The 17,977-nt window shown below is 40.0% G+C and overlaps 1 protein-coding gene across 2 annotated transcripts in view; it reads left to right on the top strand.

Moving 5' to 3' along the window:
* Positions 1 to 4,923: 4,923 nt before the first annotated feature.
* HAP1 (huntingtin associated protein 1) overlaps positions 4,924 to 17,977 on the top strand; it is a 31,013-nt gene continuing 17,959 nt past the window's right edge. Inside the window, exons 1-3 of one of the 2 annotated variants that reach the window (XM_074261498.1) lie at positions 4,924 to 5,000; positions 14,770 to 14,930; positions 15,551 to 15,739. In XM_074261498.1, coding sequence (XP_074117599.1) covers positions 15,673 to 15,739 — 67 coding nt within the window. In that variant the 5' untranslated portion in view covers positions 4,924 to 5,000; positions 14,770 to 14,930; positions 15,551 to 15,672. Of the gene's footprint in view, positions 5,001 to 8,589; positions 8,609 to 14,769; positions 14,931 to 15,550; positions 15,740 to 17,977 lie in introns of those variants that run through there. The other variant, XM_074261499.1, reaches the window with a different exon arrangement.

Here is a 17,977-nt window from a genome sequence, read left to right as displayed (position 1 = left end):
TCCTGATTTAGATTGCTGATTATACCTCATATAACTTTGGATGGTCTTGATAATTGTCTTGGAATGTTTGTTCACCTAAGATTGGGAAAGACTAAACACAAAAGAAATAGAGTATCCATGTATTCATAGACAAATGGGTGGATAGTGGGTGTGCCTTATGTCCTGCTTGGCAGCTCTCTTTACTTCTTGTATTTCTTATTGCCTCTCAAAAAGGCATATCAGTCTGACTCAGTGCCTACTGACTCATATATCCTTCTAGCACCCTAGCCAGCCAAAAGAATTCTAGTGACTACATAGCACCAACTCTTCAGTTACTCATGGCAAGAAAAAAGCTCACCAAGCTTCCATGTATTGGACGGGAACTAGGCAGAGAATCTTGCATATGTTCTGTTTCTCACCAGGAAGGACAAATCCAAGAGGACTCATTCGATTGGGTCTTTAATGGCCATCCCCTCCATGACATAGACAAAAGAGGGACTCCTTTCCTTTAGCTGTACTCAAAGGATCTAATCATTTAATGAAGTATTCCTGTTATTCCTTTCTAAAGTACAAACACTTTGAATTGGAAAGCTCACCTCCACAGGCTAGTTGGTACCTGAAGGACTTTAAGTAGTTAAGCCTTGGAATTAGTCAGAAAGTTGTAAGATCTTGGGGGAAAATTGGCAATTGGAGAAAAGCCCAGCTTTTCATCTTTGTGGTCTGGGAGAAGCAAGAGGGGATGTTCTCAAACTTCTGGGCTTTCTTTTCACTTCCTTAAGCTCTCAAAATGGCTTGATATAATTAAGAAAATTGAAATTCCCAAAAAGCAATTGCCTTTCTTGAAGTCACACAGGTAAGAAGTAGTAGAATGGGATTTGAACTGAGGTCCTCTGATCCTAAATTCTGTACTCTTTCCATTAAACAAAGGGTTCTTATCTCCAGGGTCCATAAACCTAAAAAAAAATCTGGATAATTGTACTTTATTATTGTTGTAACCTATATATTATTTTTGTCCATTTAAAAACATTATTCTTAGAAGGGTCCATAAGTCGAGAACTGATTCAACCATTATGTAGAATAATTTGAAACTATTCCAAAAAGCTATAAAACCATGCATACACTTTGACCTAAGAATACTACCATTAGGTCTATATCCCCAATGAAATAAAAAGCAAAGAGGATAACGACCTATACGTGCAAAAAATATTTATAGCAGCTCTTTTCTGGTGGCAAAGAATTAAAAATTGAGTAGATGCCCATCAATTAAGAAATGGCTGAACAATTTATGGCATATAATTGTGATGGAATGTGTGGTATATGAATATGATGGAAAATTTGATGGACATTGTACTATGAGAAATGATGAACAGGATGCTGTCAGGAAAAACCTAGAAAGATTTCCATGAACTGATGCAAATGAAGTGAGTAGAACTAGGAGAACATCATATACAGTAATATCAACATTGTGGGATGATCAACTATGATAGACTTAGCGCTTTTCAGTAATATAAAATTATCTAAGACAAATCTGAAAATCATGATGAATAATGTCCATCTCTAGAGAAAGAACTGATAGAGTCTGAATATAGATAGACATATATATATATATACATATATATATATATATTCTTTATTTTTCTTGGAAAAATAAATATTTTATTTTGGTCTATGTTTTGTTTTACAACATGAGTAATATGGAAAAATGTTTTGCATGACTACACATGTATAACATATCAAATGAGAAGGGTGGGGAGGGAAGGAAAGAATTTGGAACTCAATTTTAAAAATGAATGTTGAAAATTGTTTTTACATGTAATTGGGGGAAAATAAAATACTAAATTTAGAAAAGGAGGGGCCCAGAGACTTCCAAAGGAATTCATGACACATCAAAAATTAATTTTTGTATCATACTATCCCATTTCACTAAATAAAAGTGATAAGGATTGAGGAAAATATAGTATAAATTTGAAAAAATGGTGACTGTGGGGAATAAGAAGTCATTATGTCTCTACCTCTAGGCAAGGCTAGCTTCTCACTTGTCCTGCCCAACAATAAATCCCCCTTTCAACATCTCCATGGAAGGATTCTTCTCTTTTGATTACATTTCTCAGGATGCCCCTCTTGGTTTGATGAGGGGTTTTTAAAAATCCATTTTATAGTTTTTATTTTAATTTCCAGTTTTTTTATTTGATCTAATTTTATTTTAATTTTCAGTTTATTTTTCTTCTGGTTTGTCTACTTTTATTTTAATTTCCAGTTTATTTCTCTTCTGATTTTTTTATTGAAGCTTTTTATTTTCAAAACATATGCAAGGATAATCTTTTACCACTGATCCTTGCAAAGCTTTGTGTTCCAATTTCCCTTTCCCTTCCCATCAGCCCCTTTGGGGGAGAGTTTTTTTAAAAGGGGACATCTAATATTTCTGCAGCTGATAGTTCTGAGATCTTTTTGAGATGGAAAGAGTTCAAGGTCAGGGTCCTTAGTACATCTCTTAAGCCAGTTACTATCTGTGAATGTCCATAGGAGAGAAGATAGTATGTCCTATATAATACTATAGACTAAATATGTTTTTTGCCTATTCTTTTTTTTCTGTTTCATCAATTTAGTTTCATTAAATATCCACTAGGGGCTAAAGCATTATGCTAAGTGATGGGAATAAAAAAGACATAAATAAAATGATCCCTATCGTCAAGGGATTTATGATCTATGGGCAGATCTAGTAAGTACATAGATAAATAAATACAAGATGGTTTTAGGATGGCGAGGACACAAATGATTCAAAGGTAGAGTGGTGGCAAGGAAACCTTTGTGTATTAGCATCTGAACTGAGCCTCAAAGGGAGTCTGGGATTATAAGAGGCAGGTGTGACAAAGGTATGTGTGTTAAAGGCATCTCCAAGCATGTGGGATGCCCTGTGCACAGGTATGGGAATAAAAAAAAAAAAACAAAACTGATATAGCACCTACTACATGACTGTGCTAAGCACTTACAGTTATCTCATTTGATCTTCACAGTAACCCTGGGAGGTATTGTATTTGGGATTAGTGTTGCGATGGATCAGAGAATGAATACAAGAAAGGATAGGAAGTAAGCCTGCTCAGGTAGGCTGAAGCTAGATTGTTATATGCTTTTGAGTTTCTCCTTTTCCTTCATGTCCTCTGTCTCCCCTCCTTACCCCAATCCCTGCTCTACCTTATCGCTAAAAAACACTGTATCCCTAGTGCCACCTTGTGCTCACCTGGCATCATGGCATCCCTCTGTATGAAATTCACTTAACAAATATCTATTGAATCCCTGTTTTATGTATGTATGTATGTATGAGTATATCTGCTAGGTATTGTGGGGATAGAGAAATAAGTAAGGTATGATTTCTGCCCTTTGAAAAATTGTGTTTTAATCAGGAAAATATAAACTTAAAAACCCACACCCATGCACAGCACAAGATGTCACCAGCAAGTCTGGTACAAAGTTCTCCAAGTGATATGAAAAAGATAAGGTGGCTGGGTGCAGGAGTGTTCTGAGGCGGCTGCAGGGGAAAAGAAGAACCTGTATTTTATATTGAAGGAAGGTCTCCTGGAATCAGCAAAAAGCACAAGATTTGTAATCCAAAGATCTAGATTTTCATTTGTGCCACAGTAGTTGCTGTGCTGGTTTTGGGTTCAAATCCTACCTCTGACAGTTAGCTGTGTGACCACCACCAGATCATTTAACTTCTCTGAGCCTCATTTTTTCTCATCTGAGTAATGAGAGGGATTCTTATCAAAGTTTCAGTTGTTTCATGTACAAAATGAGATGGTTCACTCATCATCCAGGAAGAATGCTTCCAACTTGGATTCTGCAATGATTCTTCTCTCCACCAAAGGGTTCCAAGTATCTCCAGCGCCCTACTCCATGTTTTATCCGTGTCTCATGTTTGTTACCAAAGGAATACTGACCAGGATTATTGCTGTTGTTATATCTTCCCGAAGAATCCTTAATGATCTTAATACCCTATTGTTAAAAAGCCCATAAGAAGGAATTTTATTCTGAATTGAATGCTTTTTTTTTTGTCATCTACAAATAAAAAATTACAAGTCTTACATTTTTAAATTTTTATTAAAGCTTTTTACTTACAAAACATATGCATGGATAATTTTTCAACACTGACCCTTGCAAAACCTTCTGTTCCAAAATTTCCCCTCCCTCCCCCCCTCCCCCCTCTCCCAGATGGCAGGTAGTCCAATTCATGTTAAATATGTTTAAATGTACAATGAGCCTTTTAAAAAAATGAGGTGGTTCATTTGTAGCTTGAAATCCTAGAATCCTGTGGTCTGTCTTCTTTCCCTTCTTTCCTCCCTGCCAGGGATCTTTATCCTATAGAAAAAGCCTTACAAAAGAGCAGGGAGCAAGGCATTTTCCTCCTACTTCTTCATAATTCCCATTATGCTCACTCACAATTCTCACAGGGCTATGGGACCAGGGCCCTGGAGGTGAAATCTATACCATTATGTCCTTCTGGCTATAGGAAATAGCAATGGTCTGAGCCTCTGGATACTCCCTAGTGGACTGGTCTCCTTATATGTGTACAGAAAGTTGGTTTTTTTTTTTTTTTTTTTTTAGAATATCCTAACTCTCCTTTATCTTCCTTAACCTGTTAAATTGAGATGGCCTTAGGGACAAAGATGTCCCAAATGCCCATTGAGATGTTGGGTTGGGGAAAGTGCCTTGGAATTAGTGGGTGTTGCAGAGACCTCTGCTAATTTTGGCTTCATTAGGAAGAGCAGGGTGACCCTTGTAGGGCTTGTGGGGGAGGGAAGTCTGGGCCCTGCTTCCTTGAGGCAGGATATTGGAGTATCTTCACCAGCTGTCATCACGTAGGTCCAGTGCCCCAGGGTTGGTTAATCATTACAGAAACAAAGTGAAAGGGAGGGGAGAGGAGGGGAGAGGAAGACTGAACCGAGCTGGGTGAGGCTTCGGGGAGGTTTGTAGTGGGGAACTGCAGGCTAGAACAGGATCTGGGAGCAAGACTGGAGCCAGAGCGAGTGAGTGTCTGAAATGACCCCTCCACCTTCCTTCTCAACTCTCTGGGCAGTCTTGGGGCCTGAAGGGACAATTGCTGTGGTGAATCCTTCTTTAGGAGCTAGGCAGGTGTCTGGGTTTCCCGGAAGGGTAGCTGGGAATCTGACCAAGGAAAGAAAGGGTTGGAGGAGGAGGAGGAGAAAGGGATTTCGAGGAGGGTCTGGCTTGTGTTTCTTTCCAAGGCTCCAGCATCTCTTGGAGTAAAGGCTCTAGTATCTGGGGGGGGGGGGGGGGTAAGGAGTCTTGAAATTAGGATGGACTTTTAGTAGAATTCTCCCTGGCTTGTGTTGAGGTGAAGGGAGGTTGTTTAGCTTGAGGATACAGGAAGAGTGAGTAGTCTGGGACCTATTTCCCTTTGGGAACTCAAAAACTTCAGGAAGACCGAATATGCATGTGTCTGGTGCTTGTCCTACCCCTGATCTGTAAGTAGCATAAGTGAGGAGAGAGTGATTAGGATAGCTGCCTGCCCCTCCAGACCCAACAGCCCTAGAGAAATGAATCCTAACTGTGGGGGCAGCTTAGTGTAAGAGATTAGGGAGTCAGGGAGTCTTGGATTTTAGTGCTGTCTCTGCCATTTACCAGTTGTGCAATTTCAGGCAATAATCTAGCTTCTCAAACTCAGTTTCTCCATATGAAAAATGTGGATAGCAATACTTGCCCTGTCTACTGCTTTAGGGATATAAAAGTGAAAATGCTTTGACAAAATGAAAGTTGCTATACATCATTTGAGGTATAGAGCTCCGGAGACTCTTGCCTGCATCCAAATTTAATTCTGATTGTGACCTGGAGGATCCATTTCCAAGAGAGAGGAAACCCTGAACTCTCAGATAAGGAGTGAGTGAAAGGCTCGGGGACTTCCCCCCCCCCCATTGTCCAGAGATTCCAAAAAGATATAAGGGCACACCAGAGCAGATTAAAATAAACGCCCTTTGTGCACCAAGTTTTGGACTTAACTCTCTCTTTGTCCATCCAGTTCCCTGGCACTGCTCATCCTGGACACAAATGATTTGTTTCCTAGCTTCCCTTTTCTCTGCTACATCTCTGGGGTGGGCATAATGGGGGGCCTGCCTTAGGCACTCCTCCTACTCCATCTTCTCCCACACTCTTCTCCACCTCACCCCACCCTGCTGTTTCTGTGCCCACAACTCTAGTATATTAGTTTTCTGCTGATCTCAGGTAGAAGAACAGTATCCCAGAGGCAAAGGGCTCCACTGCTTGTTACAGCCTGTCTGGCTTCTTCTCCCTCCCTCCCTTCCTGCCTGAGATTTCCTGAATGTCTTTGTCAGAGGATGTTGAGGAGGGCAGACAGAAGGGAGGAAGGTTAGGATGATAGGGGAGGAATTTGTCCTGTTTGCCCTTTTCCAGGCAAGTATGGAACAACAAGGGCCTTTGGCTAATTCATCCTAATAGACGTTAGGAGTGAGAGTGGAGTCATCCATCACTGAGGAGGAAGGAATCTATCTCTGGAAATAGAGGCAGATGGATGCCAAAAGGGGTAGGATGTCATATTTGGAGTCAGGAAGAGAACCAAGTTCGAATCTTGTCTCAGATGCTTATAATCTGTGTGTGACTCTGGTCAGCAAGTCACGTTAAAAAAAAAAGGGGGGGGGGCCTTGGAGACCATCTCATTCAATCTCTCTCTTTTTTTTTTTTTTTTTTTTTTTTTTTTACAAATGTAGAAACAGGTCTTTAAGGCATTAGTGGTATGCCAGATATCACATAGGAAGTTAATTGGCAGAGCTGGAATAACAGCAAAGAATTCTGAAAGAAGGAATTGCAGAATCTGCTAACTTTGCTCTTCCCTGCCTCTCCATCTCTAGAAGAAGGATATTTTCCCTTCTCCTTCATCCCTCTCTCTGAAAAATTCAAAAGGAGCAGTTTGGTTGCACCTGACAAACTGGTTGTGCTTTTAGCCTCAGTTTCCTCAATTGTAATCTGGGGATAATGAAATAATAGCACCTACCTCCCGAGGATTGTAAAGGCTAAATGAAATTGCATATGTAATTGGATTACCTACCGTCTAGGGGAGGGGGTGGGGGGAAGGAGGGGAAAATTTGGAAGAAAAGGCTATGCAAGGGTCAATGTTGAAAAATTATTTATGCATGTTTTGAAATTAAAAAGCTTTAATTTAAAAATGAGAGATTGTATATGTAAAGCATTTGCACATTCTGCATACTGTATAAATGCTAGCTATTTTTATTATGAATGTTGGTTTGGGAGTTAGATAGACAACTTGAAATTCCAGCTCCACAGCTAACTAGTTGTGGAGTCTTTGGCAAAGCTTTTGGCTTTCCTGCGTCTGCTTTCTTTGATTTCACCTTCTTCCTCTGTAAAATATGAACTTGGACCAAATGATTTATGAAGTGCTTGCCATTTCTGACATTCTTATGCTATGGTTCTATCCCATATTCTCCCATGGGGAACCGTGTTGTAGCAACTCTCCCACCATCCTCTCTTCCCCATTCCCTTGCTTCTTCTCATCTCCAGGATTGTTATTATTCAAACCAGAGAAATTCCTCTCCAGATGTTCAGCCGTCCTGTAAAATGGTGAGGTTGGACTAGGGAGGCCCTAGATCCTAGATCACACAGTCTTATGTCTATATCTAAATCTACCCCTAATCCTCCCTTGCTCCTCGAACTTTTCAGAGTAGGGAGAGAGAAGGGGAGAGTAAAGTTAGCAAATTCTGCACCAAATATCCTTCCTCTAGAATTCTTTGCTGTGATCCCAGCTCTGTTAACTAACTTCCCAGGTGATATCCACATATCACTGATGTGCTAAAGACCTGTTTTTTCATCTGTAAAATGAGCTTTATTTTTTCTTCCAATTATATATTAAGATAATTTTTAGCATTCATTTTTACAAAATTTTTAATTTCAAATTTTTCTCCTTTTCTCCCCCCTTCCTAAAATGGTAAAAGGTTATAGATGTCCAAGGCCCCTTTTCAATTCTAACATTAGGATTCTGAGAATCTATTCCTGCAATGATTCTCTTTTGGATGACTTTTATCATTCCCAATGTATCGTGTTCTTTTCTCACTTCTTCCCTCTGGGAGCCCTCCTCTTTTGGCCCATTCCTTCTACTCAGATTCAGAGAAACCCAAGGAGTTAATTGCTCTCCAGAAGCCTGGCCAAAACATCCTCCCCTCCATCCCGTCCACAAGAAGAATGCTGACTCACATAGTCTCTCCACCTTCTCCCATGCCCAGACTCAGCTGGGAAGGAGTAGCAGAGAGGAGCCTGGCCTGGCTACCTGAACAGCAGGGAGATGGCTTGGCCGGCCCTCGGTGTCTCAGGCAAGGGAAGAAGCAGAGTCACTGGTTGGGGTATTTTGCTGCAATGCCCCCGCCTATAGCTGACCACTTTAGATCTGAGCCCATTGTCCTGGGAGTTGGAGCCAGGGAGAGAAAGCCTTAGGAGACAAGGATGAAGAGGAGGAGAACACAGCTGGAGATGTCTGACATCTACTGCCATCCTGTATTCAGATCTGCCTGGGGGTGGGACTGAGGGAAGTGTGTCCTGGGGAGCCTGGTGGAAGAATTAGGGGAACCAGCAGCAGCAGCATCTCTGGCTGGTAAGAGTGGGGGGGGAGAGGGGACTCCTAAGTTGGGGGCAGAGGAGTGTTCCCCTACAGGGGGACCAAAGGATGGGGAGAGGAGAGCCTTCCAACATCAAACTCTCGGGCTCCTGGTGTGGGCACTGTCCAGATCCAGATCTCAGAGAGCAATGGGACTTTCCAGAGGGAAACAACTTCTGTTTTTCTTCCTTTGAGACTGGGAGGGGTTGGTGGTAATGGCCTGTACCCTGGACACAGTACAGTGTTCTATGGCTTTGCATTATGATGGGGGTGTGTCCAGCTGCCTCTGGGAAGGGTCCAATCGATCAGTCTTGACAGTAGGCAGTGTTTATGAGTCCTGATTTTGGGTGTGTCGGTCTGGCCTGAAGCCCAGGGACATGTAGGACCCCTTTCCTGGTCCCCTCCTAGAATTTTCCCATCCCCTTCCTCCCAGAAGGGAAAGTGGGCAGAGACCAGAGGCAAAATGCAAGGAAAGACGGAGATAGACTGACAGATGCACAGACAAGGAGTGGAGTCTTTCTCCTTCCACAGGTCAGCAGAATAGCCTTCAATATAGAATAGAAAGGAGAGATTGAGTGTATTCCCTGAATAAAATACCTGCCAGACCACTTCTGTTTCTCCAAGGCAAAGCAGGAGCACTCCCCGGATCTACTATTGGGCATGGGCTGGCACTGCCCTCTGGTGGGCACAGAGAGATGAGTGAACCGTCCTTAGCTCAGCACAGAAAGCTCAGATTGACGGAAGCTGTGAAAATTCTTGGACACTGTTCCCATCCTCCCCACTCCATAGTCAGGGTATAACCCAAGTCCTGGCCTCCCCTAACTCCCAACTTCTTCTGCTTTTAAAAAAGAATTTTTATTATAAACTTAATATCTCAACAAATACCAACAATCAAATATAGTCAAGTACTTTCTTCTCCAATGTCACTGTGGGTGTGGGTATTCCACAGTGTGGGTATTCCCTCCAATGGTCAGAGCTCGTGGCTCATTTATGCCTGTCTGTCCTGTGTGGATGTTATTCATGACTTCCTCAGATCTGCCCAATGTGTTAAAAATCTTCCTCAAGAGGCAGCTAGTTAGTGCAGGGGATAGAGCACTGGCCCAGAATACAGGAGGACCTGAGTTCAAATCTAGCCTCAGACACTTAACACTTCCTGGCTGTGTGACCCTGGGCAAGTCACTTGCCTCAGCAACCAGGAAGATTTTTTTCCCTCAAATTATTTTTTATTTTGGAAGTTTATTTCTTATTTTGTTTTTACTTTTGTAAATATTTGTTCCATTGGGAAGAGGGTGGAAGAATGAAAGGAGAAAGAAGAGGGAGCCATTTCTAAATAACTGGGTTTTATATATTATTTAATAGAAAACAAGTAAATAAACAAAATGAGCAAAAACTCCCCTAAAATTAAACTCAAAGAGAGCCTTAAACTTCAAACTATTTACTCTTAAAAAAAAACAACCACTCATGTAAATTTTAGCAAAGTAATAATCTTAGAAACACATTTCCTCTGTACTTACCTCTGATTGCTTTCCTTTTTTTTTTTTTTTTAAAAGTAGCTTTAATTTTCATTTATACCGCTTGTCTTTAGATCACTTTCATTTATGAACATATCCTATGTCTACTCATTGAGTTATCTCTTGTAATAAAGGGGAAAAAAAGGCAACTTACCAAAACTAACCAACTGGTTGACCAAGTCTATGATAGCAGCATTGTGGTATTCCCTATCCATAGCCCATCTCTGCAAAATGCCAAAGGCATGTTTGCTTATTTTTTTTTTAAGCTTGGTTTTGATTTTTGGTTTCCCCTAATGTTAGTTAATCTTTATTTTCTTTGCTTCTCTTTATAAAGTATTTCCTTATTTTTTGTATTCTTCATATTTGTCATTCTCAGAATCTTAATATCATCTATTACTCTGATTTACAGAAGCTCTTCAGAGACACAGTAGATACAGCTCTGGAGTCAAGAAGCCCTGAGTTTAAATGTGACCTCAGACACATTTGATAATAGATACTGAAGAGTGATCTTGGGTAACTCATATAAACTTTTTCAACCTCAGTTTCCTCAGCTGTAAAATGGGGATAATACTAGTTACTACCTTGTAGACTTGTTTTAAGGATCAAAGAGGTAATATTTTTGTAAAGCATGTCTGGCATGAAATAGCAGATGCTTAAATTTTTTTTTAATTTCCTTTCCTATTTTCCTATCTCAGTTTGCTCAAATTGCTGATTTTCATATATTGTTTTAAGATTGGCAAAATGTTTTAGCTTCTCTACATATTAGACAAAAGTATTTAGATAACCCCTGAAGATTTTGTAAAGGCCCATTATATATAATCTCATTTGATCCACAAAAAAAGTCCCCAGAAGCAGGTGCTTCTCTGTTTTTCAAATAAGGAAATAGAAGCTAAGAGCCCAAAAGTGATTTATCCAAAGTCACACAATAAGCATTTAGGACAGAATTAGAATTCAAATTTTCCCCACTCCAGACACCTAGTTCTATCACCTGCACTGCTTAGCTGCCTAGTAATAACAAGGAGGTAGTAACAAGGTACTAACTATGTGACTTGATTCAAGTTAATTGGACTTTTCTGAGCCTCGATTTCCTTATCTATCAGAAGAGAAGGTTATATTTTTTAGGTCCTTTCTAAGTAGACATCTATGATTCCTTTTTTTTGTTACAAATAGAGTTGCTAAGAATATTTTTATAGGTATAGTTCATAAGATTATAGATTATAGCAGGCCTTTTTTAAACGTTTTCCTCTCCTTTTGCAACTCCTTTTTACCTGAGAATTTTTTACATAATCCTAGGGATATAAGTATATTAAATAGGTATACAAATCAAACTTTTAGTGATAATCAATCATAATTTTGTGACCCCCACATTCACAGCCACTGGGGTTGTGACTGTTTAAGAAGCTAAGGATTACAGGATTATGATATAGATTATTAAATATAGATTATATAAATATAAATTATTATATAGATTTGGAGCTGAAAGGGAATTTAGAGGCAGACGATGGAATCTAAAACTCTTATTTTAATAGAGGAGGAAACTGAGATACAGGGAGATTAAATGATTTGCTTGGGGGTCACCCAACCAATAAGTGTCTAAAGTGAGATGTGAACACAGGTCTACCAGCCTCCAAGTCCAATGTCCTATTCATAATATTACAACTTCTTTTCTACTTTATAAAACAACATTGGGTTTTTTTTTTAACATTTTTTTATTAATTTTTATAATTATAACATTTTCTTTGACAGTACAAATGTATAGGTAGGTTTTTTTTTTTTTTTTTTTTACAACATTATCCCTTGTACTCCCTTCTGTTCTGTGTTTTTCCCCTCCTTCCCTCCAACCCCTCCCCTAGATGGCAGGCATTCCCATACATATTAAATATCTTATAGTATATCCTAGGTACAATATGTATGTGCAGAACCGAATTTTGTTGTTGTTGTTGCAAAAGAAGGATTGTATTTGCAAGGTAAAAATAATCTGGGAAGAGAAACAAAACAAAATAAAAAAAAAACCCAATGCTCTCAGTTTACACTCATTTCCCAGTGTTCCTTCTCTTGGTGTAGCTGATTCTGTCCATCATCGATCAATTGGAATTGGATTAATTCTTCTCTATGTTGAAGATTTCCACTTCCATCAGAATACATCCTCGTACAGTATCATTGTTGAAGTGTATAATGATCCCCTAGTTCTACTCATTTCACTCAGCATCAGTTGATGTAAGTCTCTCCAAGCCTCTCTGAATTCCTCCTGCTGGTCATTTCTTTTTTTTTTTTTAATTTTTTTTATTATATATATTTTTATAATATTATCCCTTGTATTCATTTTTCCAAATTACCCCCCCTCCTTCTATTCCCTCCCCCCGACGACAGGCAATCCCATACATTTTACATGTGTTACAATATAGTCTAGGTACAATACATGTGTGTGAATATCATTTTCTTGTTGCACAATAAACATTAGCTTCCGAAGGTACATGTAACCTGGGCAGACAGATATTAGTGCTAACAATTTACATCACTTCCCAGTGTTTCTTCTCTGGGTGTAGCTACCTCTGTCCATCATTGATCAACTGGAAGTGAGTTGGATCTTCTTTATGTTGAAGATTTCCACTTCCATCAGAATACATCCTCATACAGTATTGTTGTTGAAGTGTATAGTGATCTTCTGGTTCTGTTCATTTCACTCAGCATCAGTTGATGTAAGTCTCTCCAGGCCTCTCTGTATTCCTCCTGCTGGTCATTTCTTACAGAGCAATAATATTCCATAACCTTCATATACCACAATTTACCCAACCATTCTCCAACTGATGGACATCCATTCATCTTCCAGTTTCTAGCTACAACAAAAAGAGCTGCCACAAACATTTTGGCACATATATGTCTCTTTCCGCTCTTCAGTATTTCTTTGGGATATAAACCCAGTAGTAGCGCTGCTGGATCAAAGGGTATGCACAGTTTGATAACTTTTTGGGCATAATTCCAGATTGCTCTCCAGAATGGCTGGATTCTTTCGCAACTCCAGCTGGTCATTTCTTACAGAACAATAATATTCCATAACATTCATATACCACAATTTACCCAACCATTCTCCAACTGATGGACATCCATTCATTTTCCAGTTTCTAGCCACTACAAAAAGGGCTGCCACAAACATTTTGGCACATACAGGACCCTTTCCCTTCTTTAGTATTTCCTTGGGATATAAGCCCAGTAGTAGCGCTGCTGGGTCAAAGGGTATGCACATTTTGATAACTTTTTGGGCATAATTCCAGATTGCTCTCCAGAATAGTTGGATTCTTTCACAACTCCACCAACAATGCATCAGTGTCCCAGTTTTCCCACAGCCCCTCCAACATTCATCGTTATTAGTTCCTGTCATCTTAGCCAATCTGAAAAAAACAACATTGTTAAGCTATAGTCTTAGGAATGAGATCCCCGGACCATAGGATTCTAAATTTAATGGGAACTTGGCAAAGCTAAGATTCAAATGTAGGTCCTCTGACTTCAAATTGAATATTCTTTCTACAATATTATAGCTTTCTAACTTAGTCAAATGGTATTTCTTAATGGCATTTCTTAAGTACCTACTAGGTATCAGGCACTATTTTAAGTCCTGGGAGTCTAAAGAAAGGTAAAACAAACAAAGGAAAACCAATTCTTGTCTGTCAGCCTAAAGGAGGACAACATGACTATGTACAAACAAGATAAAGACAAAGATAAATCAATATATAGACAAATATAGACAAAGATATAATCAATGGTGGAAAGACAAAATATAGACAAAGAGATAATCAATGGTGGAAAGATACTAGCATTAAAAAGCATTGAGAAAGTCTTCTTGTAAAAGCTGAGATTTTATTGAAATTGGTGAAGTTAGGACAGGAGGTAGAGAATTCCAGGCATGGGGAAAATCAGTGAAAATGTCAGTGAGAAGATGAGAGATGGAATGTCTTGAGGAATAGCTAGGAGGCTAGTGTCATGGGACTGCAGCAATTTGTGTGTGTGTGTGTGTGTGTAAGGTGTAAGAAAACTGGAAAGGTAGGAGGCGACCAGTTTATGATGGGTTTTAAAGACCACTCCTTCTATATTTCTTCTATATTGGACCCTTAAGGTAACAAAGAGCCATTTATTGAAAAGGGGGAAGTGATTTGGTCAAATCTGTACTTTAGGAAGATGACTTTCTAGCTGAATGGAGGCTAGGGAGACTTGAGGCAGGGACATCAACCAGCAGGTTATTGCAATAGTCCAGGAAGGAGGTTTGTTGCCAGGTTGCCCTCTCCACAAGATTGTACCAATTTACAGCTCTACCAAAGATGTAATATGCCTGTTTCACTAGAGCCCCAAGAATATCGATCTGTTTTGTTTTTATAACAAATTATTCTTTCTTTTCCCTTAAATTTTCTATTTGGCAGCAGGGAAGCAAATGAGAACAGGGTTATTTCTTCTTCTCCAGGGACAGTGGGAAAGCAAACTTCCCTTTTTCAATCTCCAGCCCCATGGGAAGGATGCTGGATATGGAACTTTGCCACAGTGTGAGGGTTACTGAAGCCAGAACCCTACTGTGATGCAAAGACAGTGAGAGTGGGAAGAGAACTCATACCTACTCTGATGTCAATCATTCTTTCTCTCTCACTTTTGCCCTGGCAGCTTCCTTGTGCCCCTCACCTGCCTCTAGGTGCCACTGCCCTCTACCCATGGACACAGGCTTTTTCCTTTGACTCTGGCCAAACTGGATGACCAGGGCCCCCCAAAGGGACACCTGGATGTGCCTGAGGCAGCTGCCCTCTGTGACGCCACCACTCTCACTGGTGACTGGGGGATATGTGTATATGCTGGGGGCGGTTTATTGGAAAAAAATTCAAAGGTGGGAGGAGATCAATATTTAATTCTGGAGTCTGTTATTTCCCCATTATGAGGTACCATGACACAGGTTCATGGGGCAATCCTTGGGGAATATCTTTTGGGAGTTCTGATGGGATGCAGTAGGCAGCAAAATACTTTTCTCAAGTATATTGCAGGATAAAAATAATAAATGTTTATAATTGTTTATATAAATAATATATATTTATATATAACATAAATGTTTATATAAATGTTAATAATAATTACATTTCTGTAACATTTTAAGATTTATAAAGTGTTTTCCTCGAAACAATCCCATGAGAAAGATAGCACAAATATTATCACAATTTTACAGATGAATAAACTGAGGCACATAAAGAGGAAGAAATAAATATTTATTGTATCTTTAGTAGACATAGGAAGTTTTAAGGGAGAGGCAGATAAAAGTGTAGTGGGACAGAGATGAGCTTCAGGAATCAGGGTGAGGGAAAAGAGTCAGCAGCAACCTGGGGGGGGGTAAATCAGGGGCTCTGCAAGTGCTCTTCCCCTTCTGCCACCTTTCTGATTCCCTTTTTCCTTCTGCCAGAACTCTGTAATGATGTACCTGAGGTGGAGATCATCACCCTCCTGGGGGAGCAGCTGCCACATTACAAACTTAGAGCTGACTCTGTTTTTGGCTATGAACATCATGATTGGATTCAGACTCCAATGGTACCCCCTGATGTCTCCAGACACCTGACCCCCAACCAGATCCAGGAAACACTGCAATATTTTTGTGAGTATCCATTGGCCATATTTGGGCTCAGATACTTGTATTGGTTTAAATCAGCAATTAATCAATCAGTCAATTGATAAGCATTTATTAAGTACCTACTGTGTTAGATTCTGGGAATATTAAAAAAATAAAAATGAAACAGTCCCTCCTTTCAAGGATTTTCATTATATAGGACTGTGTCATTGTGAAAATCTGTTTGTACTTTTCACTCTTTGGGCTGGTGTGACTTGCTTCTGGGCTGATAGAACTTAGGAAGCTATTTGCAGGTCTGCTTTACAAATCTTGGTTTTATGTATGATTTTATGAGTTCCTTGGGAAGAGAATTAGGTTGGAATCTGGGGAAGACAGAGCAGAAAATTAGAGAGGGTTGGAGTTGAGACCAACCCTAAGGGAAGAGGGAAAACTTCTGACCTCATGGTCAGGCTGAACAGGAGAGGGTAGTTAATCTTCTTTGCTGAGGCTTCCTCCATAACTGGATCTTCTTTATTTTCCTCTTCCCCCTCCCAAGTCCTGAGAAGAAGCTTAAGACTCTTAGTAATAATCTGGAGAGTGTCTGACTCCCACCCCTTCCCACCTGGAGCCACTTGGACTTTTGCCATGTACATTAAGCCCAGGATTCCCTAGTCTATTCAAGGAGCCCAGAGATCACCCCCAGAATCCTTTATACTTGGAAGATATGAAAAGAAGAGAAAAATGCTGGACTCGAAAACTCCATTTCTCTCCAGAGCACACTCTTTTCTTCTTAAAGACAGTTATTTCTATGGATACAGCTCGACATCCCCATCTCTTTATTGCCAATGTTCTAGATTCATAGGCTTTCATATTCATATTTGGGCCATCTTACCCCTAAACTGTCCAATTCCTTTAGAATCAAACATAAAGAAAGAAATTCCTTTGTTATTTAAAGATCTTCATAACCTGGCCTCTTTTTATTGTTCTTTTCCTCACACTATACAACATTGGCCCCCTGTATGAATCACTTCATTTCAAATCTCCTGAGGCTTTATACTAGTTGTTCCCCCAGTCAGGAACATGCTGTAAACAAGATGCAGGTTGTAAATAGAGTGCATACAGCTGTGGCCTGAGGAGGCTGGGGGGTAGGCATAAGGGTAGCTGAAGGGTCCTCCATGAGTTCATCTGTCAGTGAAGTCCTCACCCCTATCTCTTCACCTATGCCTATTAAATTTTGCTGATTGCCTTTCAATCAATCAATCAATCAACCTTCTATATGCCAAGTACTGTGCTAAGTGCTAGGAATACAAAAACAAAAAGGAAAGACCCTGAATTCAAGTAGCTTGTTATGTAATGGGGAAGATAATACCCAAAACAAAACATCCATAACACACAAGTGTGGAGAAATCAAATTAAGTCCCAAAGCAGTTCAGCCAAGTGAGCTATACTTAAACTTAAATGAGTTTCTGTAGCTTCCTTTAAAACTGATCAAATTTCACCTACTCCAGGTGGCTTCCCCAGTCTCCTCCAGCTGTTAAAGCCTTCCCCTTTTAGTCCCTTTTATCTACTCTACCTTTCTTATGTTTACCTAGTTGTTTACCTGTCTTCCCTGAGAATGTAAAGTCCTCTGGAGCAGAGACTATGCTTTGTTTCTCTGGTGCAAGTCAGAGTAGTGGCTAGTTATAGTTACTTTGGATCCCCTTACCCTGCTCAGGCCCTAGGCATAAATCTACAACCTTTTAGGGGAGCACAGAGACTCCCCAGGAACGCCTGGGAGATGCTGTTCAGCTGTTCCAGTTACCCTAGGTCAACTGAAAAGTTTTCCATCCCTTAAGCTGATTTCAAGAAGTCAAATGGAGCCACAAATCCCATCTTGGAAGAATTAGAGCTAGAGAAAGGCCTGGATTGTCCTTGGCCCTAGTGTCCTCCTAACTCTGGCAGGGCTGGGGGCCAAGGAAAAATACTGTCAACACCATCCCCTCCCCAACATTTTATTATAGGCCAGATCAAGTTACAGTAAACAGCAAGGGCAATCTTGAAGGAGAAAAGATGTAGGCAGGACATCCCCCCCACTCCCTTGATGAAATAGAAGTTTGTAGGCTGAAAATGGGTATATGAGTTTAGGTTTTTTGCTCTGTTTTGTTTCAGTACATGTTGAGTGCCCCAGGGCTGTGATTTGCTATAACCGGGTGATATTTCTTTCCTGCCTCCCCCCCTTATCTCCAATCTCCTTCCAACCCTATTGGTTTTACAAAGAAGCAATGCTAGCTATCTTTGTCTATCTTA

This window comes from Sminthopsis crassicaudata, chromosome 4 (assembly GCF_048593235.1).
Source record: "Sminthopsis crassicaudata isolate SCR6 chromosome 4, ASM4859323v1, whole genome shotgun sequence".
Lineage (NCBI taxonomy): Eukaryota > Metazoa > Chordata > Mammalia > Dasyuromorphia > Dasyuridae > Sminthopsis > Sminthopsis crassicaudata.
The sequence above is the reverse complement of the archived record's forward strand: the minus strand, read 5'-3'. Positions and strand labels throughout refer to the sequence as shown.